Source organism: Rhincodon typus, chromosome 1, assembly GCF_021869965.1.
Source record: "Rhincodon typus isolate 14 chromosome 1, sRhiTyp1.1, whole genome shotgun sequence".
Classification (NCBI taxonomy): Eukaryota; Metazoa; Chordata; class Chondrichthyes; order Orectolobiformes; family Rhincodontidae; genus Rhincodon; species Rhincodon typus.
Window position 1 is genome coordinate 51937371 of NC_063332.1, and position 27044 is coordinate 51964414.

Here is a 27044-nt window from a genome sequence, read left to right on the forward strand (position 1 = left end):
CATCCAGCCCTGCACCTTGTTGTCTAAGATTACTGGAACTTTGGGTAGTAGGTAGGAAGCTGACGTAAGTAATTCCGCATTCTGTAAATAAACCCATTATTACAGAAAGTATTAGCATCTAGCTTCATACTTCACCAACTGGAACAGGATTGTATTCAATAAATCCAAAACAATTTGGTTAATCACAGCATGATCACAGATTTGTTTGAACACAGGGAAGTGAACATCAGACCGTTAATCAGCTTTCAGTTATTTGAACTTAACTCTGTTGTTAGATTCTGTCAGTTGTTGTTGAGACATAGTGTGGAAGTGCCGGTGTTGGACTGGGGTCGACAAGGTCAGAAATCACACGACACCAGGTTGTAGTCCAACAGGTTTATTTGAAATTGTGTGATTTTTGACATTATTGAGATGGATGCTTTTGTTTCTTTTGACTGCTTGGGGGAGAATAAACAGAGTGCAATCAAGAGTTAAAAATACAAACAGTAAATAATCGGCTCCTACATTCATTATGTAATCTTTTGCCTTGTTAGCCCCTCCCCAAGTGCATTACCTTACACTTTTTCAATTTGAATTTAATTTTCCGATGCTCTGCTCTCCTGACCAGTCCATTGATAGTCTCTTGCAATTCATTGCTATCCTCCTTGTTATTTACAACCCTATCAATTTTCATATGATCTGTGTGTTTCTTGATCACACCACTTATAACTAAGTCCAAATCATTAATGTATACCACAAATAGCAAGGACCAGAATGGAACCCCCAAAGGAATCAGACATCCAGTCACTAAACTATCTCTCTACCAACACACTCTGCTTCCTGCCTCTCAGTTGATTTTGGATCCAGAATGCCATTTTGCGTCGGATTCCACGGCCTTTACTTATTGAGCAGTCTGCCATGAAGGACCTTCTCAAAAGCCTTGCTAAAGTCCATATAGACCACATCAAATGCATTTCCTTCAGCAACACTTCTGTTTACCATCTTGTGCCTTGACACCGTACACACCTGGCATTGTATCAACCTGGCACCCTTCCTGCCATTCAAGTGGCACCCGATCTACCTGGCGTCTTACCCACCTGACATCATATCCACGTGGAAACCAAACCCCACAGTTAGACATGTACTTACCCATCCAAAGGAGCTGTTAAAGTGGTTTTATGTGATGTGGAACCTTTACATCACAGTATAGAGCAACTGGTTTGCCTTCACATCACAGCTCTGCACTATGAGAGACTTGTCAGAATGAAAGTACAGCTCCGTATTTCTGAAGGGGTCCTAATTGGAATCTCATCAGAAATGTGGAGTTCTTTCTACACATTAAAAAAATAAGAGTGGCTCTGTGTGTGATTCCCACTTCTTTGAATATCCAGCTCTATATCTCTCACCTTCACATTGTTTAATTGTTAAAAAGTTGACTTTAACATCTATATTAACTCTAGTAGAGTTCAATATTAGGTTACTAAACAAAAACTCAATCTTCAGGGCATACTATTTAACTGTTGGGCCGGTTGTCAGTGAATATTTCCCAATAAGTGGGCTGGAATTTTTCTTTTCTTTATTCATTCGTGGGATGAGGACGTCGCTGGCTAGGCAGCATTTATTGCCCATCCCTAATTGCCCAGAGGGCAGTTAAGAGTCAACCACATTGCTGTGGGTCTGGAGTCACATGTAGGCCAGACTAGGTAAGGATGGCAGTTTCCTTCCCTCAAGGACATTAGTGAACCAGATGCATTTTTCCAACAATTGATAATGGATTCACAGTCATCATTAGACTCTTAATTCCAGATTTTTAATTGAATTCAGATTCCACCATTTGCAATGGCAGGATTCAAACCCAGGTCCTCAGAATATTATCTGGGTCTTTGGATTAAGAGTGCAGTGATAATACGGCCAGTAGGTCATCACCTCCTCAAATAAACCCGTGGGACTGTAACCTGGTTGGGCTATGTATATGGTTACTGGATTATAACTCTAAACAAGCAATTAAGGAAATTCTGTTGATAAGGTTATGCTCAGCACTGAATCTTGGTTAGATTAACACATTTAATAGTATGAACAATGAGTTATTTCTGTTCTTGAAGATGCTTATTTATGTTTCTAACTTTTCCCTGTCTAACTGTTCCTCCTTGACCTTTTCACAACATTCTCCCTGTTTGTAATACCATCTTCTTCTATCTTTGTTATCAGATTCCTTTGAATTGCTTCTGTGTGAATCCATTCCTGTTGTTGCAGCTATTGCAATTCCTGCAATGGATTCTGAACATCCTGCATTGTGTCAGTGTCAGGATTGCTTTACTGTTGTCCTTCTCTTTTCCTTTGTCTTCATGTTGCCCTCCACATTATTACTCACAGGCTTGGGGATGGCCCAGGTATCCCTCACCACTGCTTCTTGACTGCATTATGTATGTTTAGGTTGCTGCCTGATATCAAGTAACTGATAAGTTACAAACTTTCTGTACATCACTAAATGGAAGACTGAAGTTACTGTCTTTGGTACTAACTAAAATACCTGCCTTTTTAATACTGAGTCCATTCCTGTCCCTCCCCATACACTAGAACTGGATCAAACAAGCAAGAATGCGAAAGGTTTCGGCCCAAAACGTTGATTTTCCTGCTCCTTGGATGCTGCCTGACTGGCTGTGGGTATCTAGCTCCACATGTCTAGCTTCCAGCATCAGCAGCCCTTACTGTCTCCAAGCAAGAATGTTGTTTGACCTTGCACAGGGATCTTACCCAAACGTCACTTATTTCATACATGAAACAGTAGCTGTCTAGCCCTACCCTAACCTGTTGGGACTGAAATGTTTATGCACACCTTTGCCTTTTCTCTTTCACTACTCTTAAGTTTTTCTTGCGACCAAGCAAGACTTTAAATTTGGATTAGAAGATTACAATCTGTTTTCCATGTTCATTTTCTGCAGTAATCAATTTTTCAAAGACATGTCATAGGCAACAATTTGACAACTGCTTTGTTCTTATGCTTGTGGCCAGATTTTTATTGTCCCAATCAAGTCCAAACAGAGGCATTCTCACAGAAAAATAGCTGGTGAGCAGCACACACCCAGCTCTCATTCTTAGCTATTTTCCTGAGGGTGGGAGAGGGAGAAGACCCTGGAAACTGCCTGCTCCTGTTAAAGAGGCACGTGTCAGCATTGTGGAATTGTTGATAGTCCATATCCAGCATGTTTCTTCATTTCCATGAAGATGGCTGGACTTCAGCAGCCATTAATTTTTATATAAACAGTCTGGAGATGTGAACCATGAATTGGAAGTGGGTAGAATTTAAAAGGCAAATAGAATGATTTGCCTTTTTCACTGTTCATAATGAAGTGTTGCAGCTTGAGTTATATCAGTGTTCATTAAAATGACTCATGACCAAATTGTGATTGGAAGATGCAGCTACTCATTAAACAATTTGTTTATCAAATTCTAGCTTGATTAAAGTTTTTGAAAAGATTTGTAGTTCAGGTTATGGATGAGGTTGTAGACATGCTCGCTGAGCCGGTGGGTTTGGTTGCAGATGTTTCGTCACCCTGCTAGGTAACATTGTCAGTGTGCCTCCAGTGAAGCATTGGTGTTCTATCCTGCCTGTTATTTATATGCCTCGGTTCGCTGGGGTGGTTGGCATCACTTCCAGTTCTGTTTTTCAGTGGTTTGTACATCGGGTCCAGTTCAATGTGTTTGTTGATGGAGTCCAGGTTGGAATGCCAAGCCTCAAAGAATTTCCTGGCATGCCTCTGTTTGGCTTGTGCTATTATGGATGTGTTGTCCCCGTTGAATTTATATCCTTCTTTGTCTGTGTGTATTGAGATCAGTGAGAATTGGTTGTGTCTCTTGGTAGCTAGTTGGCGTCTGTGTATCCGTATTGTCAATTTTCTGCCTGTTTAGCCTATGAAATGTTCTCACAGGCTTTGCATGGTATTTTGTATATTACATTAGTTTTATTGGTTGTGGATATGGGATCCTTTACGTTCGTCAGTAGCTGTCGCAGGGCGTTTGTTGATTTGTGGGCTACCCTGTTACCTAGGAGTCTGAGTAGTCTAATAGTCATCTCTGATATGTCTGTGATGTACGGTAGGGTGACTAGTGTGTCTGGCCATGTTGTGTCTTCTTGTTGAGGTCTGTCGCGGATGTAACAGTGGATTGTGCTTTTTGGGTACACATTCCTTTTAAAAACTCCGTATAAGCGCTCCTGTTCTGCTTTGCACAATTCTGGGTTGCTGCAGTGTGTTGTGGCTCATTTGAATAATGTCCTGATGCAGCTCCGTTTATGGGTGCTAGGGTGGTTGCTGGTGTAAATAAGTATCTGGTCTGTATGTGTGGTCTTTCTGTGTACGCTATTCTGGAGTTCCCCGTTGTTATGTTCCACCATTAAGTCTGGCAAGGGTAGACGGTTATTGTTCTCTTCTTCTTCTGTGAATTTTATTTCGGTGAGGATGCTGTTTATGTGTCAGTGTGTTTCTTCTAGGCTTGTGTGTTTGATAATCATGAAAGTGTCACTATGTAGTGGACCCAGAGTTTGGGTTGGATCGTGGGGAGTGCCGTCCATTCTAATCTTTGCATTACCACTTCTGCAATCAGCCCTGATATTGGGGATCCCATTGGCGTTCCGTTGATTTGTTTGAATATATAGTCGTTGAAGGTGAAATGGGTTGTGAGGCACAGATCCAGCGGTTTCAGGGTGCTGTCCTTGTTGATGGTGTGGGTGTTGTAGGGTGCTGCCTTCCTGATTCGTCCAGCAGTGTGGCAATTGTTCCTTTGGCTAAGTCAAAGCTTATAAATGTAAATAGTCCTGTTACATCGAAGGATATCATTATCTCATCCCCTAGTATTCTGGTGTCCTTGATGATATTGAGGAATTCTTGGGAGGAATGGATGGAGCGGGTAGTGTTGTCAACTAAGTATTTCATTTTCCATTTATAGTTCTTTGGCTAGTCCATATGTTGGTGTGCCTGGTAGTGAGACAATGGGTCTGAGGGGTCCCCTGGCTTGTGTACCTTAGGGAGTGAATGGAAGCGGGGTGTATTGGATCCTGCTGGCTTCATTTTTTGGTAGTCTGTCTTGCTGATATCTCCTGAGATGTGTAATTTCTTCATGATCGTTGTGATCCGGGTCACTAACTGTGGTGTTGATAGGTGTTGGTATCTGTTAATCATGCGTTAGCTTTCTCAATGAATTGGGTTCTATTCAGGATTACTGTCATGTATCCTTTGTCGGCTGGTAAGATTACGATGTTGAGTATTTCCAGGGCTTTCTTCTCTTCTGTGTTAAATGTGTTCCACTTACTTTTTCTGCTCAGTGTTGGGACTATCGTCTATCTGATGGTCTGTTGTATTTCCTCCATGGGTCCATTGCTCTTTAGTGTCGATTCCAGCGCAGCCAGGAAGTCAGTTTTTTCGGCTTGTCTGAGTTATACTTCAGTCCGCGTACTAGGACGGTCTTCTCAGTGTCTGTAAATGGTGACTCTGAGATGTTCTTGAGCCACAACACACTGCAGCAACCTGGAATTGTGCAAAGCAGAACAGGAACACTTATACAGAGTTTTTAAAAGGAATGTGTACCCAAAAAGCACAATCCGCCATTACCTTCCTGACAGACCACAACAAGAAGACACAACACGGCCAGCCACACTAGTCACCCTACTGTACATCACAGACATATCAGAGATGACCACAAGACTACTCAGACCCCTAGGTATTAGGGTAGCCCACAAGCTAACAACCACCCTGCGATAGCTACTGATGAACGTAAAGGATCCCATACCCACAACCAATAAAACTAATGTAAAATACAAAATACCATGCAAGGACTCTGAGAAGCATTACATCGGCCAAACTGGAAGAAAACTGACAATAAGGATACACAAACACCAACTAGCCACCAAGAGACATAACCAATTCTCACTGGTCTCAATACTCATGGACAAAGAAGGATGTGAATTTAACTGGGACAACACATCCATAATAGCACAAGTCAAACAGAGACATGCCAGGGAATTCCTGGAGGCCTGGCATTCCTACTGGAACTCTATCAACAAACACATTGAACTGGACCCGATATACAAACCACAGAAAAGCAGAACCAGAAGTAATGCCAACCACCCCAGCAAACCGAGGCATATAAATAACAAGCGGGACGGAACACCAAGGCTTCACCTGAGGCACACTGACGATGTTACCTAGCAGGGTGACGAAACATCTGCAATCAAACATACCAGCTCGGCGTGCAAGTCTGCAAGTCTGCAACCTCAATTATTGCTAGTGCCAAATGATAAACTGTCAAGTGAAAGTGGTGGCACGGTGGGCCAGTGGTTAGCACTGCTGCCTCACAGCACCAGGGACCCAGGTTCAATTCCAGCCTTGGGCGACTGCCTGTGTGGAGTTTGCACATTCTCCCCATGTCTGCACGGGTTTCCTCCCATAGTCCAAAGATGTGCAGGCTAGTTGGATTGGCCATGCTAAATTGACCATAGTGTTCAGGGATGTGTAGATTAGGTCAGTTATAGGGGAATGGGTCTCGGTGGGATTCTCTCAGGGTCAATGTGGACTTGTTGGGCCGAAGGGCCTGCTTCCACACTGTAGGGATTCTATGATGAAATGTTGAAAAGACTTTTGATGAGTTAAAAGAAAAGTCTAATTCAGAAAAGGATAAAAAAAGTTTACATTTCATACTGTAAGGTTAGCCTGGTATGATAATTATTTGTCAGTTTTTATTCTTTTCGAACTGTTTTTCTGTATTCAGTCAAGACATCTGTCAAGATAGCAGTTCTGAAGTCTGTTGCTTGGGAATTTTATGGGCACTTGGCTACATATGCAAGGCTTTGTTTGCACAGCTCGTTTGAACAGTTTTTTTCATTTAACCTATTTTTAGAATCAACCTGTTCAGAGTTGTTATTACACACCTCTGGAGCAGGTGGAAGTTGAACTGTGCCACAAGAGGGCCCCTTACAAGAGTCTCTTTGTTTACTTGGAGAGTTTCATGGGCTGTTGATTGCAAAATTATTGCATAATGGTATCACATACAAGTGAAAAGTCACTTTACAAAAGTCAGTTTACATAGCTGCTATTTGAAGTTTACTGGGGCGTGGGAGGGGTGGTTTGTGGTTTATTCAGCAATACCCAACTACTATGAGTTCTGTTCATGAAGTGGATAATAGGTGAAGAGGTGGTGGGGATTGGCTGGGTTTGGTGTTACAGTCATCAGGCATTTTAATTACATATGCATTAACTGCTGATTGCATAAGACTGAGGTTTGCATAAGACTGCTGGACTGAGGTTTGTTTGGGAATGGAGACAGGATCTTTTCACCAACCTGTTATACACCTGGGCTGCCTTGAACCTGTCCTCCAGAAAATCCCACACTCTTGTAGAGTCAAAGTGGAGTTTGGGATGCGATGCAGGACAAATGCCATCTCCTACTTCCCACTTCTAGCATGAAAAGTCAGCTCCACTGTGTTTAGTGTTTTCTGTTTTCCTAATGAGAAAGTGGATCAAATCATATTGTTTAGTGGTTTAGCTGTGTTCTTAATTGGCCACTAGTGGTTTTGAAACTGTTGTAAACAGTGCATAAATGTGTCATTCATTCGTACTTGATGTTCACCAACTTAAGGAACCAGTCTGAGTGTGGCATCTTTACCTTGCAGTCACAAGGGTGTCAGTCATTGACAATCTACAGAGCCCTGGGTACCAGTGCTGGTGTGAGCAGTCAAGCAAATTATACTGATACTACATCCATGAACAAGCAATCCCTATTATCTTCTACCATGGAATGAAGGAGCTGAAATCGCATATGAATTCAGATTGGGTTTGGAGTGATGGTGTATTTAAGGGTACAACAGAGAGCTGAAGCCACTTCCTGCCCATTGAAGTTCTTGCTGGTCTTTGTAAGCAGCTTCCTTTGTGCATAAATAAGAACACTTTTGCATGACTCTTGTTACATTAGTTGAATTAATTTTGTTTTATTTGGGTATGAAAGTTGCATTTTTGTACAAAATATTGTGGTATCAAGTTCTTGTTGTATCATACAATACCTTTAATTGTACCACGTTATATTGAGGTGTGAGAAATGCATATCTATTCTGCAGTTTGAATAAAGCAGCTGCCTCATCTACTAATTAACTTGGTAGTTGTGTCCAAATGAGTCTTGTAGCAGGACAAAAGGTTAACATTAAGGCTTCAGATGTCATTTGTAATCATTTTTTTCTGTGTGTTTTGGAGACCCATAACAGAGCTGGTATAATTCAGTAAACTCGACCACAGCAGATAGACTGTACAACCAAACAACTGCATCACCGTGACCCCTGCGAACATGCAGGCATTTTTATTGGCCCGATTACAGCTTTTCTGACATGTACTGCATGCTAAGTGTGAGAGTTAAGGGGTGGTGGGGGAGGAGTAGGAAAGCCAGAGTGCGGCAGGAGCTTGTCGTATTCAGAAATAATGAGACCGTTGGAAGATGACTGGCTGCATTTGTACTAAATCTTCTTTTCTCAGTTTCTCTGTGATTTTGCCAGATTAAGAGCTCCACTGATTTGCAGGAACAGCCACTGTCTTTTTGTTCTGTGTTTACTTTCTGAAGACAAGGACAAGGTGAGTGGCTTAAGCCTGATCACCTGGTTTCTGCCCCACTGTCTTTCCCCACCCAGACCCCATCTCCTTCATTGCACTTAGTTCAGGCCATGCCACGATTGTAGGGGTGTATCCAAATTAATTCCTGATATCTGCAACCAAATCTGTTGTTTGAGAGGCCTCAAAATGATCCCTTCAGGAAGAAACTATGCTATAAACAGTCACGGCTGTGAAAAATCAGACTGTGAAGTGCATTTCACTCTGCATTTTGGCTAACTTAACAGACAATTACCTGTCTTTGTGACAGTGAGACTTTGATATTTGTCAGCTAAGGTTTAATCCCAGCATTCTGCAGGCTGTCAACAATCCTGTAAGTAGCTTCTATAACTTCAGCAACCAAATGTTGATTGTTTTAATACAATTTTGCAAATGAACTTTTTTTTAAATCAATTCTTGCAACTTTCAATGTAATCAATTATTTTTCCAGAAAATAACTATAATAAGCACATAATCTAAAGTTTGAAAATCAGAACAAATGTCAAATATTTTGAACAGTGAAGAGGCTGATGGAGATCTATAGTACAACAGAAATTCTACTAAATGCCCAGAGGGTCCAACAGTATCTGGAAAGAGCAAGATAGGTTTCCAGTGGTAATCAGTCATGAGCAAAATATTTGGAAGTCATTGTGTGTGTGGTATTTTTGATTAAGAAGTGATTTTCACATATAATTTTTTTTATCAGTTTTGTTTTAGAAGAAAGGGTGTTGAAAGAGGGCTAGCTCCCGGGAGATGTATCTTGCTGCAGATCAGGACACAGTCACTAATGTTATTAGTTTTTAAAAAACAAATTTGCTGATGGATGGCTCTGAACATCTGACTGCATTCAATATGGCTCCACATGGAGAGCATGTTGTAATTAACCTAGAAGAACAATCAGCAGTGTATGTTGTTTTAAGTTTCAAATTTATTAATTTATGCAAATGAATAGAGCCATGGTTCAGATGTTTGAGAATCACAGCAGGAAGCAATTATAGGCACGCTAACCAACAGCTTATCTCAATTCACGCGGGCCTTTAATAACGGATCTCGCTTGAGAAATAAACTGCTCAGATGGAAGTGTGGATGATTCGCAAAGTATATAAGTTTAAAAAAAAACTCAAGAGTTTGTTTGGAGTCAAATACAATCCATTTATTTAATACTGGAATCTGGCTGTAACTGTATTTAGTTTATTGGCACCGAGTAACTGTGTTTTCATCCTCCTCTGGTTATCAAATGTACAGCTTGCTCTGTGTAAAATATAAACCACAGATCCCTTGATGATCTTGTGGGCAAAATGATTTCCTGATGTGGTACTAAGATCTTCAGGGCAACGCATGTCCACACACTTGTTCCCTGTCTGGGCTATGTAAGCTGATCTACACTAAGTTTTATCACTGCTGGGCTCAGAGAAACAAACCAAGCATTAGAACCTGGTCACTGTCTAGTGACCTTAGCAGGAAAGGCCATCTTCATGGATATTTGGTATGAATTGGATCAGGCCCAACTTAGACATCATCTGGAGTTGAAAAGACCAACAACTCTTATAGTTTAACAATACAATAGATACAGCATAACTAATGAGAAAGTGGTTGAGTGCAGGTCGCAACAGTGGAATTGTTCAGGAAAGAAGATAAATTAAGGGATAAAAGTACCATTAATATCATTCTGACTGTTGGTGGTGTTAGACAAGCAGTAGCTACTTGGCATAGTGGCAGGTATCAGCGGGGTTCCATGCTTTGTGGTATGTGTGTCTCAAGGGAATAGTGCTGCTGGCTTGGAATTCTGTTTAATATTTGAAAACCCACTTGTTGGATAGTTCTAGAAATGATATGGCTCCGAATTACACAGTTTGGCAAACGTTATGACATGAGTGCCTGGAGCTTCCCTTGAATGTGCTTTTTTGTTTCCTGCACAATTCATCTGATACTGTCACAGTGCTACAAAGATCATGAAATTTTAAGTGCAAATTGCAATTAACGCAATTCTACTTTTGTGAGAATTTGTGCTGCCTCTAGAAACGTCAGTTTAGCAGGATGCACCCAGAAAACTGGTCATGCCCCCGAAGGGTGAGCATCCACCAATTAAGCTCATTGGTAGGCTTTCAGGGAGACTCCAAATTAAACATGTACGGCCTGAAATTCGTGAGTGAATTTACAAAAATATTTACGAGGGAACTGACTTCGTCAATCTAACTAGAAAATAGCTTTGTAAATTATTTTAAAAGTCACTTTTAGTAATTTAGGGCTGAATTTTACATCCCCTGCCAGGTATGTTTTCACTGAGAATGGGGAAGGCACATAAAATCTGTTTGGTGCTCGACCTCAGTGTGTTCCCCTTAATTTGGGGTTGAGTAAGGCACTCATTAGGCCTCAGTCATTAGGCGTGTCGAATGCCTTAACTGCCATTTTCATTAGCAGTTATGGGCCTCAATTCTTCTTCTTGTCCATGAAAGCTAGGCAGCAGCAGGCAGGCCACAATGCAAAGGCCACTTTTGAAAGGGCTACTTTGAAAAGGCAGGAAGAAAGCAGAGCAAAATAAATCCAAGTTGGTGGATGTTCTGCATATATCAGGGCATCTCTCCCTCCCATTCTAAAGGGACAACCCTTTAGAGTTGAGATGTGGGGAGGAATTTCTTCAGCAGAGGGTAGTTAATCTGTGGGATTCATTACTGTAGAAGGCTAAGGATGTTCTGTATATATCAGGGTGTCTCTCCCTCCCATTCCGGCAAGATGTTAATCCATTTTGTTCCATCCCTCCCACAGATCCCAATTCCTCATTCCCTTCTTCTTCACTCCTGTGTTGTCCCATCCCTCCGTACCTGAAAACCATAGACTTGCTTTGCTATAGTGACCATATTCTCTTCTTCCTTTGCCTCATTGTGGGCCCAGCAGCCGTTCCCCACTATTGAACCCTAGTGCTGCTGGGTATGCTGTAGCTGCCAGCCAATCAGATGGGCTATCAGCTGTCAAGGGTGGGACATCCTGTTGATTGAGGGGCTGGAGTCTGAATCTGAATCTGTTTGTCCTGTCTACAATTCTCTGGGACAGGCCTTTCAAAGGCTGGTGTGTATGATAATGACTATCTTTCGGTTGGTGGTGGAGGTGAGGGGAGTGATATGTTCTTAGCCCTCCCCCCGCACTCCGCAAATCCCATTAGATCCCGTGATCTTAATGTTAAAGTCAGGTTATCCACAGGCGGTGAATTGATACTACCACTCTTAAATATATTAAAGAATAATTATAAAGTTCTTATTGTTTTAAAACTTACATGTGAAAACACTGTACTAGTTCAGGAAATGAAGAGAAGAAGGAAACAGCTTTCAAAATGGGCACAAGTTTGGGCATATTTTGTGTCAAATTGCTGATAATGTCTAGATTTTGTTCCTAAATTGAAATATACTCCATTGTGAAGGCAGAATGAGGATAAAGGGGTCTTTTTCAGGATAACTGCTAGTGAAGAGTGGAGTTCCGCAGGGGTCAGTGTTGGGACCACAGTTATTCATGTTATACATTCGCGATCTGAACAAAGGACTGAGGACGTTGTTGCCAATATTGCAGATGACACAGAGATAGATAGAGCGGCAGGTAGTTTTGAGGAGGCGAGGAGGCTGCAGCAGAATTTGGACAGGCTAGGAGAGTGGGCAGACAAGTGGCGGATGGAATACAATGTGGGAAAATGTGAGGTTTTACACTTTGGTAAGTAAGGAGGTGTAGACTATTTTCTAAATGTGGAAAGGCTTGGAAATCTGAAGCACAAAGGGACTTGGGAGTCCTTGTTCAGGATTCTCTTAAAGTTGACATGCAAGTTCAGTTGGCAGTTTATAAATGAAATGTTAGCATTCATTTAAGAGGGCCAGAATGCAAGAACTGAAGCTATATAAGGCTCTGGTCAGACCACCTTTGGAATATTATGAGCAGTTTTGAGCCCATATCAAAAGAAAGACGTGCTGGCATTGGAGGGGGTCCAGAGAAGTTTTACAAGAATGATCCTGAGGGCGAAGGGCTTGTCATCTGAGGAGCAGTTGAGAACTCTGGGACTATACTTGATGGAGTTTAGAAGGCTGAGGGGGGATCTGATTGAAACTTACAGAATACTGAGAGGCCTGGACAGGGTGGAAGTGGAGAAGATATTGCCTCTAATAGAGTCTCAGAGTAAAGGGACAGCCCTTTAGAGTTGAGATATGAGGAGGAATTTCTTCAGCGGAGTGTAGTTAATCTGTGGGATTCATTGCTGTAGAAGGCTAAGGAGGCCAAGTCATTGAGTGTATTTAAGTCAGAGATGACACGTACTTGATTTGTAAGGCGTTCATGGATTGTGGGGAGAAGGCAAGAGAATGGGGTTGGGAAACATATCAGCCATGATCCAATGGCAGAGCAGTCTCAATGGCCAAATGGCCTAATTCTGCTCCTATATCTTATGGTCTCATAGTATGGTACCCTGCACCTAATGGGGGGCCTCCCACTCCCCCAACGGTTTCATCAGCTGCCCTCAAGACCAGTGTCTCAAGTTCCAACTCCCTGCGCCCCCCCACCCCTCCCCCATTTGCTGGGGCCCATCTGACAGGCTTCAGTGAGCCTAGAAACTCACTCTGATCCCAGGCTTGCTTCTTAGTGACTTGTCCAGCCTGCTGTAATACTAGCAGTGGCCACTGTTCGCCGTGGCCGCTGCTGAGATGGATGAGCTGCTGGCCATCTAATTGGTGGTGGCTCTCGTGGGTAGGACCTTATCCTTAACACGATAAATTCCAGCACTTCAACGAGTTACTTGCCCGAGGATCGCAAATTCCAGTCAGGATTTCCATGTCTGGCTGAGAACATAAGAACGTAAGAACTAGGAGCAGGATTAGGCCATCTGGCCCCTCGAGCCTGCCCCGCCATTTAATAAGATCATGGCTGATCTTTTTGAGACTCAGCCCCACTTACCCGCCCACTCACCATAACCCTTAATTCCTTTACTGTTCAATAATTTATCTAGCCTTGCCTTAAAAACATTGAGTGAGGTAGTTTCAACTGCTTCACTGGGCAGGGAATTCCACAGATTCATAACCCTTTGGGTGAAGAAGTTCTTCCTGACCTCAGTCCTACATCTGCTTCCCTTTATTTTGAGGCTATGCCCGCTAGTCCTAGTTTCACCTGCTAGTGGAAACAACCTCCCTGCCTCCACTTTATCTATTCCCTTCATAATCTTATATGTTTCTATAAGATCTCCCCTCATTCTTCTGAATTCCAATGAGTATAATCCCAGTCTCCTCAGTCTCTCCTCATAATCCAACCGTCTCAACTCTGGAATCAACCGAGTGAATCTCCTCTGCACCCCCTCCAGTGCTAGTATATCTCTTCTCAAGTAAGGAGACTAAAACTGCACACAGTACTCCAGGTGTGGCCTCACCAGGACCCTATACAGCTGCAGCATAGCCTCCCTGTTTTTAAACTCCATCCCTCGAGCAATGGCAGACAAAATTCCATTTGTCTTTTTCATTACCTGCTGCACCTCCAATTCTACTTTTAGCAATTCATGCACAAGGACACCCAAGTCCCTCTGCGCAGCAGCATGCTGCAATTTTTTACCATTTAAGACATCGTCCATTTTGCTGTTATTCTTACCAAAATGGATGACCTCACACTTATCGACATTGTACTCCATCTGCCAGACCTTTGCCCACTCACTTAAACTATCTATATCCCTCTACAGACTTTCAGTGTCTTCTGCACACTTTACTGTACCACTCACCTTAGTGTCATCTGCCAATTTTGACACACCACACTTAGTCCCCAACTCCAAATCATCCATGTAAATTGTAAACAATTGCAGTCCCAAAACTGATCCCTGAGGCACACCACTAGCCACTGACCGCCAACCAGAAAAACACCCATTTACCCCTACTGTTTGCTTTCTACTGGTCAACCAATCCTCTATCCATACCAATACATTACCTGTAATACCGTGCAACTTTATCTTATGTTGCAGCCTTTGGTGTGGCACCTCGTCAAATGCCTTCTGGAAATCCAGATACACCACATCCACAGGTTCCCCATTGTCCACCATGCAAGTAATGTCCTCAAAGAATTCTACCAAATTAGTTAAACATGACCTACTCTTCATGAACCCATGCTGGGTGTTCCCAATGGGACAATTTATGTCCAGATGTCTTGCTATTTCTTCCTTAATGATAGATTCAAGCATTTTCCTCACTACCAAAGTTAAGCTAACTGGCCTATAGTTACCTGTTTTTTGTCTACTTGCTTTTTTAAACAGTGGCGTCACATTGGCTGTTTTCCAATCTGGGGGAACCACCCCAGAGTCCAGTGAATTTTGGTAAATAATTACTAGGGCATTTGCTATTTCCCCCATCACCTCTTTTAGTACCCTGGGATGCATCTCATCAGGGCCAGGAGACTTGTCTACCTTTAGCCCCATTAGCTTGCCCAGCATTGCCTCTTGGGCTGAAGTGCCCTTGACTTTCCAACCATTAGAGGAGGCCATTGTTTCCTTGAAGTGTCCTCCAATGTTTTCTTTTTATTCAAAGGAAGTCTTGTATTTTCATGTAGTTAATGCCATAGTCTATCCCTCATTTTTTATACATTTTGTATAATTGCACCATTTAGATTCTGTGCATAGTGACAATAATATATTTGTTCATTTTTATTTAAACTGCACCTAAACTCACCTAGATAAATTTTAATAACTTGAAATACTGTAAAAAATGATGTATTTTGATTGGATACTTCATCGTAGGATGTGGTGAATCCAAAGTTAGTCTTGTTGCATATGTCAATATGTGTAATATTAATTACACATTTAAAATAGCTCAACGCTACCTAAACTGGACAGGCTGTTAACGTACGACAATATAAGCTGGTGCAATATAAATTCTCTGCAAACGTATTATTACGCTGTGTGTTGCTCCATTTTTCAAAGCTAGTGTGTTAACAATAGCACACATTGGCAGTTAAATTGGGTGCACACTCGCAATGTCAAATTTTATATTTTAAATACTAATCTTGCACCAAGAATTTTTGATATCATTAATTCAGCACATATCATTTTCGATAATTTTGTAACATTTTTGACAATAGGAAGTGCTATATTATTTTGGACATGTTTTTGGCACCATAAAATATCACCTTTCCTTGGTATATTTTTTCTTTGGAGTCAGCCAAGTATAGCTATGAAGACTGACCAAATGTCCGCTATCCTCATCCTCCCTGCAGGCCATTAGTCAAGTCAATTTGTGATAATGCATTAGGAAATGTGAAAGAGTGACTATGAATGTCCTAGCCTTTCAATTTTTGTCCTGACCTCTAAATATGGTAGTACAAGCATCTTCTCTATAATGACATGACTGTGCTTGTAAACTTACTCTTCGAGGAATTGACAGCACTAACTCGTGCTGTGTACACACTGAGTTGTTGCATCAACCTGCTGTGCTACATCTCATCAGACTGTTATTTTTTAATCAAATAAGGTATGTATTGTACATAGTAACCAGCATCAAAAGATGAATTCAAGGTTCAAATCCACCCTGAATGTTGATGACATTTGGAAGCTGGTCACACTCTAGTCATATCGTCTCTGTTGATGTCTGATGTCCGTTAATGTTGCTTGTGCTTCCTCTCAGCCTGATGTTAGTGCTTTCTGTAATTCATCATCGGAAGAGGTCACATTTACTAAAGAGTTTACTTTGTCTTTTGACAGGGTCCATCGAGGTCTCACAGCCAACCTGAAGTGCGATTCACTGAGATTCCCTCAAGATTACAACATGACTTCAGTTCTGATGGTGTGAAACCAAAGTACCAGGAGAGAGTTAATCAGCTCCAATTTGAATGGTCTGCGACTTCTGGGGTCTCCCCTGCTTTCCAGAGTAATGCAACAGATGTTGATGCCAGAAGGGAAGTAACGAGCGCAGCTAACACAAATTCCATTTCAGATCAATTCTGTGACTTTGCGAATTCACAAATGAGCAGGCCTGTTCCTGGCTGTACCTGGAATCAGTTTATAAATGGAAATGCTGGACTAGCCATTGCTAATGCTAACCGCCTGGTAACTACAAAATTGTCCCAGTCCATTGGTCACCCAGAATCCACAGGTAACCTAGCAAAATCAACAGATAAATGCAAAGAGTATTCAGACCCCACGGAGCAGCTGGGTGGTAGTGGAACAGGAAAATCCTGCAAAAGAGACTCAAAGTGCTCTCGAAATCAGATAGTGAATAATTCTGTTGGGTGGGACAAAAATGGTCAAAAGGGAACAGACTTAGAATTGCATGGAACTGCAAAAGGCAGGAAAGAGATTTTAGCAGGTCTCAGTGCGAACACAGAACTACCATCGACAGCATCTCCCAGCAGGCCCAATACAATGAGTAGTCAGGAAAAGGATTCAAGTTCTGTCATGATTAGAATCCCAATAAAACCACAGACTACAGTGTCTCCTGGCACCAGAACAAGAAAAGGGCGGCTATCAAAAGCAATCGTGGATAAAAACGCACAATCAGAACCAGCGTGTGCTGAATCAAGTGTTAAAAATGCTGTAAGTAACAACTTTCCCAATGCTGGAGATAGTGTAGGCAATGGTCGGGGCCAGGTCAGCAGCAAGGTCATCAAGCAGCAAGGTAAAAGTATGCAGAAGGAACTCAGTCAAATCAATCTAGCTGTGGGCAGAGCTGGTGAATTAGCTGACCTGTCAAACAGTGGGAATCGGGTTCGGAAACCAACAGCAATATTGGCATCACCTGTATTTGTAGATCCCACCAAAAGCAGAAGAGGCTCCACAGAAATGAAGCATTCGAAACATTCAATGAAAAACAGCACCATTTCTGCCAAATGTAAGACCTTAAGTCTTCTGAAGGAAAACAGTGTTGCACAGCAAGAAAATACAGTTATAGAGCCTCCTTCAGCCTATCCCATAACTCCTGCTAGTCCATTATATTCTAACACGGATAGTTTGACAGTCATTACTCCTATGAAGAAGAAACGGGGAAGACCAAAGAAGCAGCCTTTACTTACAGTTGAGACTATACACGAAGGGACTGCCACCAGCCCAGTTAGCCCCATCGGTTGTGGGTCTCCCAATGGCAGTAAGAAAAAGAAACGAAAAAGTCCTGCTAAACTGATACCAATGGATTCTGTCACCTTAGAGCCTAAAGAAACATCATTTCCCAAAAAGGATGGGAAAATAAATGTTCTTGATAAGAAAACAATCAAAACTATCAATAAAATGAAAACCATGAAACGGAAGAATATTTTAAATCAAATTCTGTCCTGTTCTAATAACACAGTGCTAAAAAAGAAAGTGCAGTCCTCCAGTGCTGTTTCAACAATCTCATCTGTGCTTGAGAGCAAGTTAGGGAAACAGATCAATGTTAGCAAGCGAGGGACTATTTATATTGGCAAAAAACGAGGAAGAAAACCAAAAGCCATGGTACAGCTGCAGCAAAATGGAAACAAAGGTGCTGAGAAGTATTCGAAGCCAATTTCTGCCCATTCAGAAAATCCGACTGTGCCTTTTGGTTCACAGCTGACTGGAGCAGTGTCACCAGCCGCTGCCCAAACATCACCCTGCCAGGTCATGGGGCCTACAGGAAACCTTAGCCCTGTCAGCAGTGAGGCCAACTTATCCGAGTCAAAGGCAATGCCAAACCTTCAGCCAATTAGTGCACTTCCTATAAAAACCCCAAAAAGCTTGCATGCAAGCACTTGGAAGTTGTCTCCACCAAGGCTTCTGGCAAACTCTCCTTCTCATTTATCTGAGGCAGCTTCTTTGAAGGAGATTACATTGTCACCTATCAGTGAGTCTCACAGCGAGGAAACAATACCTAGCGATAGTGGAATTGGAACAGACAATAACAGCACTTCTGACCAAGCGGAGAAGAGTACAGAATCACGCCGCAAATACTCTTTTGATTTTTGCACACTGGATCCCTCCGAAGGTGCAGTTGTGGATCCTGGTGCAAAAGGAAAACACAGTCACAGACAGAAACATCTGCTCTTAGATGATTACCGTATTCATGAAAATATGAAGAAACAGAAGCATAGACGGAAGAGAAAAAGCCTGCAGATGCAGAGTAGGGATGACTTGCAGTTCATAGCAGATCTAGAAGAACTAATTGCAAAGTTCCAAATATTCCGCATATCTCACAGAAGCTACTCTTTTTATGCTGACAACCCATATCCTAGTATTTTTCGGGTCAACTTTGATCATTATTACCCTGTGCCATACATTCATTATGATCCGTTACATTATCTACGCCGGACAGCTGATCTTAAGTCCAAGAAAAGGCGTGGTAGACCTCCTAAAGCCCAAGAGACTATGACAAAGGTGCCTTTCTTACAGGGTTTTGGGTACCCATTACCCAGCGGGAGTTACTATGCACCCTACGGCATGCCTTATACATCAATGCCTATTGCTGCAGGTATGATGAACCTTGGGTATTATGGGCAATATTCAGCTCCTTTTTACTTGTCTCATGCACTTGGGTCATCAACTCCCTTCATGAGGCCAGCGATGCCTCCACCCCAGTACCATGCCAGCTCCCACTTAAAAATGCCAACCACTGCCAAACACAAGGTAAAACATGCCATGCATTTACAGCCTTCGATAGGGATGGATTTAAATACCGTACAGCCTTCGTTAACATCTCAAAGAGGTGGTGGCCCTGGAATGCCCAGCAGCCGAATTCATAAGCGCAAACACAAGCACAAACATAAACATCGAGATGACCGGCTCATTGGGTCACCAGACCTCGGTGAGCTGTTTGGGTGTAAATCTGATTTTGCTAAAACTTTAGTGCATCAGAAACTAGACAGCTGTGACAAAGATGTTACACTGGGTTCTGACAAAGGAAAACCTAAGGAGAAACTGAGGCAGCAGTATATTGAGCCAACAGGGCAAAAAGCATCAAAGAATATCTTTGACATGGAAGCCTCATCGAAATTGGCCCATTCTGACTTGCCGCAATGGACAAGGACTACAGAGAAGCATGATCCTGTCAGTGAATCCATCGACGCCTGTGTAAGAAGGTTCACGAGCACTGAGACCCGTACACGACGGGAGACCTCCATGGACCTGTATGGGGATTTGCAGTCTGCAAGTAGCATGACTGAAAAGCGGGAAAGTGAATTAAGTGGGAGTAGAAAAAGGCACTTTGAGGGTTTTGGATCATATCGGGAGAAGAATGGACCTGTGCTAAGGACTAACAGGAAGGACTGGGGGCAAAGTCCATATAATACCCCTGCAGCACCAGGTAATTGTATATTTTAATATGTCTAAAATGTATAAGCAATAACTTAGATTTTTAATATAACTTTGATCAGACATTAAGCCATGTGATATGATCTGCCAAATAGCAATCTGAGGTTCAGAATTATGTTACTTTCTCTTCAACTTAGCATGTTAATCAGGACTCTGGTTTTCAAATTAAATTATTCTTTAAAGTGAAATTATGAAATTGTTAGTAAGATTGCTATCTTATCATTGTAGCTAATTCTGACAGCCAATGTGATGCACTAAAGTGTGAATCACAATTATTAGGAATTGCATTGCGTTAAAGAGATTGAAAATATTGAGCTTATAAAGACATGCAGTCAGATGATTTGAAGCAATGAATTAAGATGGATCTGTACCTATCTGTACGTTATCAGCATGTAACATATGTGAAGTGATGGATACATTTTATTGTATCACTATTCCTAGCTTGGCAAAAGAATACAGTCTTCTCTACAGTCGTCTTTCAGACATCTCAAAGTGTTTAAAATTTAGCTCCATCTGAAACTGGATGTAGCATGCTTGGGACATGATGACTGAGAGGCTGGTATTTGTGATTCTTTGTGGGGAAATTTTGATTTTTGATAAATCACTTGTACATAAATTAGAAAATCTGCCAGAAACTTCAGGTACAGAAACGAATGTACATACAGGAAGGCAATAGAATGTTGTCAATTATTGCGAGCTGTATGGAGCACAACAATAAGGGAAGTCTTCTTAAAACTCCACAGGACATTGATGAGACCACACCTAGAGTACTGTGTACAGTTTTGGTCACCTTACTCAAGGAGGGACACATTTGCAATGGAAGTAGCTCAGAAAAGGTTCGCTAGGCTGATTCCTGAAATAAGGAGTTTGCGTTGTGAAGAAAGGTTAAGCAGGTTGGATGTATAGTCAATATTGGAAGAATGAAAGGTAATATTATTGAAACATAAGAGATTCCAACGGGAGTTGATATGGTAGATGTTGGAAGGATGTTTCCCCTTATGAGGAAAACTAGAAGTGAAAACACAGTTTACAAATGAAAGATTTCCCATTTAAGAAATAATTTCTTCTCTCTAGAGGTCATGAATGTTTGGAATCCTTTTTCTCAGAGAGTAGGGGAGTCTAGGTCTTTGAAGATCTTAAAGGCTGAATTAGACTGATTTTTGATTGACAGTGGAATTATGTGCTATGGCAGAGAAGCAATGGAGGAATAGGTGTGAAGGGCTGGTTCATGGAAGAAAGGCATTGCTGACATTAACAGTGTTCATTGTCTATCTCTAATACCATTGAGAAAACTGAGCAACTTGTTCATCTATTTCAGAGGGCAGTTAAGAGTCAGTTGTAGTATTGTTGGACACACACAAACTAGGTTGACTTCCTCCTGTAAAGGACATTACTGAACCAGATGGTTTTTTACAGCAATCTAATGGTTTCACCACTATGATTACTGATAGCAGTAGATTTTTTATTCCAAATTATTTTTAAGTGATTGGGATTTGAAGTCATGTCATCAGATCTTTAGCCAGGCCTCTGGGTTACTACTCTGGTAACATACTCTGCCCACTCAGTATGTAATAATCAGAGATATCATAATTTATTTGAGAGGTTGATATATGCCTTCAAAAGGCCAAGGTAGAGTGGGCAAGAGTCATTAAATCACAGAATATTGGCATATCACTATTTTGTCAGCAGTGATTCCAACACAGAATTTGCCTGTGCTTAATAGATTCCACAGCAGTTTAAATGACCACAAGCATCCACTGTAATCAGTAGTGGACTCCAAGCTGCACTTGAGCTCCATAGCCTTATTTTTTAAAAACTCCTTCGTAAATCTTTTTTTTAAGAAATTAACAACCACATGACTTGTTTCACAGTACCTGGCAGACTTGTTAAATAAATTGCATTCTATCAGTCTTCACAGTGGAGTAAGAGGATAATACACCTGACATTCCAGGGGAGTGAGCAATAAATCAAGAAGTGGAACTCAGTAGTGTTAAAGTAAGCAGGAAAGTTGTTTTAATAATATGGTAAAAATAATTGTGCGAAAGACTGGCCACTTCTGAGGGCTTGATGGTTTCAACAGGAGGGTTTTAAGGGAAGTAGATGAAGAAATTGTGCTTGCTTTGCCCATAATCATCTAAAGCCCTCTTGATTCAGGAATTATCCCTTTAGATTAGAAAATCGCAAATTTAATTCCAGTATTCAAGAGAGGTGAAAGAAGGCAACCAGGAAATCATGAACCTGTTAGTTTAATATCTGCTGTAGAGTAATTATTGGAATCTGTAATTAAGAACAGAGTGACTGAGCACTCAAAGAAATTTGAACTGATGGAGAGAACGGATTTGGATATGTAAAGGCTCTAAATAAACTGAGATTTTCTTTGAGGTAGTAACTAAAGTTGTAGAGAGAGAGAGAGAGAAAGGACTGTCCAAGTTTACATTGTATATGGATACAAGTGCCAGAAGGCAAAGGTTACGATTCCATGGGTAAGATTCCACAAGAGATTCTCAGGCAGAAGTAAAGCTCATGGAATTGAACGCAAATTATTGACCAGGTTAGGAGGTTGGTTCTGTCCGAATCACAGGATTGTTACAGCCTATTATGTCTGCACGGGCTCTTTAAATGAGCAATTCACTTGATGCTACTCTCCTGCCACCTCCCTGTAACCTTGTACATTTTACTTTAGCCGATAACAGTCTAAGTCCATTTACAATGCTCCACATTCTGAGACAATGAATTTCAGACCTTAACCACTCACTGAGTGAACAAGACTTTTCTTAGCTTGCTTTTGCTTCTTTTGATGAACTGCTTCAAATTTGTTCCCTCTCCACTTCTCGATCCTTTCATGAGTGGGAACTGATGCTGCTTATCTACTCTGTTTTATAGATAAAATAGGCCAAAGTGATAATGGTATGTACTTGAATTGAATGGAAGTAACTACTGATATCTCAAGAGGGTCTGTGCAGAGGTCCCAACTGTTTTTTATTTTTTACTTTGTTGGGTAAAATAATAGAGAACAATATAATTTAATTTCACTGATAACCTTGAGGTAGCATTGTCCACAGTGTGGATGGCAGCCTAGAATTCTAAAGAGAAATTGTTAGATGAAATGAGTGTACATAACTATGACAGATGGATTTCAACTCAACTTCATCCATTTTGGACCAAAATATTATTTTTAACTGGTGAAAAGCTAGGTATAATGGAGGTCAAAGAAATTTAGATATCCATGCATCATTAAAATGTATGGTCATGTGGAAATTTATCAGCCTTTACATCAAAAGGCCCAGAATAGAAAGGGCAAGAAGTTTTTCTCGAGCTATACAAAGCCCTATTTGAACCATAGTTCTGGGCTCTGCACCTTCGAGTATCATCCAAATGGAGAAAACGTGCCGAAATCTGCAAGACAAACGGACTTCAAGGGACACAGAATGTTAGCACACAAGTGCAACAGGTAATCAGGAAAGCTAATCGAATGTTGGTCCTTATTTCAAAGGGGTTGGAGCATAAGAGTAGGGAAATCTTATTGCAAATGTGCAAAGTGCTGATGAGACCATATTTGGAGTCCTGTGAGCAGTTTTTGTCCCCATATTTAAGGAAATATATTATTTCTTTGGAGACAGTTCAGAGGAGGTTCAATAGGATGATTCCTGGCATAGAGAGATTATCATATAAGCAAAGGCTATACAGGTTAGGATTCTACTCACTGGAATTTAAAAGAATGCAGAGGTAATCTCATTAAGACGTACCGGATTTTTAAGGGACTTTACAGGGTAAATACTGGGAGGATGTTCCCCTCATTCGAGCATCTCAGACCAGAGGGCATAGTCTCAGAATAAAGGGTGCCAATTTAAGACTGGGATCAGGAGAAATTTCTTCTCTGAGGGTTGAGAGTCTTTGGATCTCCTTGCCACAGAGAGCTGTGGGGCAGAGTCCTTGTGTTTATTTAAGACTGAGATAGATAGATTCTTGATCAGTAGTGGAGTCAACAATTACAAGGAAAGCAAAGAAAAGAAAACATGTGGAATGTCGGATCAGTCATGATCCTTTTGAATGGTGAAGCAGGTTCGACCCTTCGAATAGCTTCGAACCTTCGAACCAGCTGATTTGTACAAAAGTTTTCCAGTCTGGACCAATATCTCCAGCAGCTACCGCATTGTCTCCTGTGGACTTTCCAACTTAAAACTGTATAAAAAGCACCAGATGCTTGTGCAATCATAGTGACATCTCGTAGAAATCAATCAGCAACTGAGGTGAAAGTACTAAAGATACCTTTATTTGATATTGGTGGGGAGGGGGCCCTCCCTGTTGCTTAACGTATGTTCAACCATACGCACATGATAGAATGCATTGGTCATTTCATTAAGCTCCAAAATGGCAGTGCTGGTATCTGATGTCGTGGCCTGCCTACCTTGCATATTTTCAGTGAATGCTAACTACATTCCCACTGATACCGTCACCTATATGATGAGGATCAAGATTGTCAAGTAGGTTTTCTAGCATTGAGGACCCAGTTAGATATTGCCAAGGATTCTGGTGATAAGTGTGTCGGAGATATTATAGGATAGGTCTGGCAATGCAATTCTGGGTGAGTTGGTGTAAGACGGAGCTCAGGAAACACTGTTAGTTATTCTAAATATATAATCGTCTTGCTGTCATAGTCAAATGTACTTGTTCTAAAATGATTTAACACATAACTATAACATGATTACTCCTTTTCCTATTTATTATGGATTATGGAAAAGGTACACTCACATTCCATAAATGATTAAGTAGGGAACAAGCCTTTAAAGAAGTGCAAAGTGATTAAAATGTTATCAGACTCAACTTGTTAAGTTATGAGGAGAGATTATGTAAACAGAAAAGCAACAAATGCAGGGCATGAATATTATGGCTGTTAATAATGATAAGCTCCAAAAACAGGAGTAGGGATCACACGTCTGTTTGACCCACTTCTGTTACTCCTGGTGCAGGCAGAATGCCAACTTCATGCTGAGTAGGCATCATCGTACCCCATAGGCACTGCTAACTGCTGTCAGGTGACTGCACACCTGAGCAGAGGACAAACACTGTAAAAGATTGGCAGTAGTTAAAACAAACGTGCACTATTTGAAACCAGTGTAGACCTCTGAAAAGGAATGGCATCATGGGCTTGAGCAGCTGCTGAAAATCAATCCATAACTGATTCTAACCTGAGAAAGACTCTGGAATCACCCAACAAGCTCTGCATTTTACTAAAGCTGTATTGGAGGTGTTAGCTGAGAAAGCAAAGTGGGGGTGGGGCTGGAGTTGGGGGAAGTAAGCTTCTCTGTCCACAGGGGTCTAGATAGCTTCCAGACACACAGAGGAGAGAATGGCTGTAAATAACCATAGTGGTCAGTACCTGAGCATCTGGATGAAGTGCACTAAGAAATTCAGTGACCTCACACAACAGGTCAATGATAATGTATGAATCTTCAAATACCCCAAGCCATGAGCTACACACCTAGTCTCCGACACTGTTCGATACACCATACCCCAGTCATATGCTTAGCAGAAACTTCTATCAATCACGACACATTGTACTTTTAATGGATTCACTTCTCCCTTAGTTAGTGCTGCTGCAAGTCTGGTACCCACACCTCACATATTGTAGCCACTGCTAGCTATTCAACCATGACAGCCACATCACCCAAGGAGAATGCACCGCACACATTGATACCTTTCCCTCAGTCTTGCAGGGCAAGGTGGCACACAATCCAAGGCAGCAGTTGCCGGCCTGTATGGTCGGATGCCTCCACCAATACTTAATCTCAGGGAGGAAACATTTGTTGTCATTATTGGTACCGCCATGAACACACAAGTTCATAACTAATCCTCCTTCTCACTTTGTGACCTGCTCAATCATGGCATGTGGCAGCCTGGCTTTCATTGCATGCTGTCCACACTTGCAAGTGTTGCACACCAGAATATTTCACCGCATCATTAACGGATCGCCCTGAATTATTCATAGCCACCTTTTGGTTTAGTGTGGTGGCTGAAATCCAAATGATGCTTGAAAGCATCAAATAACTACCACCAGGATGCCAGGCATTGAGCTACACAGTTCCCTGTTGCTAGATGTCAAGAGAGCAGGATCTCTCCAATATTGCACAGTAAATTACATTGTTTTGCAGGTGCTGTATGTCAACCATGTGTGTGTAGTCTGTGACACCCTACAGCTTGGAAAAGGCTGTGATCTATATGAAGTTACTTGCTCCCTGAAACCTGCTGCTCTCTGACCTGCCAGAGAAAATGAAATGTATTCAGCTTTCTTTGAACAGAGGTCCTTTACTCAACAGTGGGCAGCAAACTGCAGATATTGCTACAGTCTCCAGGTTAAGCTAAGCAAGTGTGACACTTGGAAGTTCATGGCTGCAGTCACAGCTATTACAGTGTGGTCCTAACCCTTTTGTAAAGTTATCCTTGTGGCTGTAGCAGTTGGCAGGCTCCAGGAAGGATTGAAAACACAGATCTTTGGGACATTGTTCAGGTTTGGTGGGAGAACCCCCTGGATGGGTATAGCCTCCTATTGAATCCTGTTTCCTTATCCTCCCCCCTCCTCTTCAATAATCTTGCAGGTGTGTGTCTTCGTGTCCTCTGCTCATTCTTATAGTCATCTATATTTGAAGGGGAATGCTACTACTGCAAGCTAGTTTGCAACCAGCTGATTTGTACAAAAGTCTTCCAGTCTGGGCCAGTATCTTCAGCAGCTACCACATTGTCTCCTGTGGACTTTCCAACTTAAAGCTGTGTAAAAAGCACCAGATGCTTGTGCAATCATAGCGACATTTCGTAGAAATCAATCAGCAACTGAGGTGAAACTACTAAAGGTACCTTTATTTGATATTGGTGGGGAGGGGGCCCTCCCTGTTGCTTAACGTATCTTCAACCATATGCACATGATAGAATGCATTGGTCATTTCATTAAGCTCCAAAATGGTAGTGCTGGTATCTGATGTCATGGCCTGCCTACCTTGCATACTTTCAGTGAATGCTAACTACATTCCCACTGATACCGTCACCTATATGATGAGGATCAAGATTGTCAAGTAGGTTTTCTAGCATTGAGCACCGAGTTAGATATTGCCAAGGATTCTGGTGATAAGTGTGTCGGAGATATTATAGGATAGGTCTGGCAATGCAATTCTGGGTGAGTTGGTGTAAGACGGAGC

General features: G+C 41.7%; 1 protein-coding gene across 4 annotated transcripts in view; it reads left to right on the top strand.

Moving 5' to 3' along the window:
- The window catches only part of setbp1 (SET binding protein 1), a 243605-nt gene that overhangs the window by 147463 nt on the left and 69098 nt on the right, over positions 1-27044 (top strand). For all 4 annotated transcript variants that reach the window (XM_048602579.1, XM_048602600.1, XM_048602592.1 and 1 more), the window contains exon 3: positions 16303-19846. In XM_048602579.1, coding sequence (XP_048458536.1) covers positions 16303-19846 — 3544 coding nt within the window. The remainder of the gene's footprint in view (positions 1-16302; positions 19847-27044) is intronic.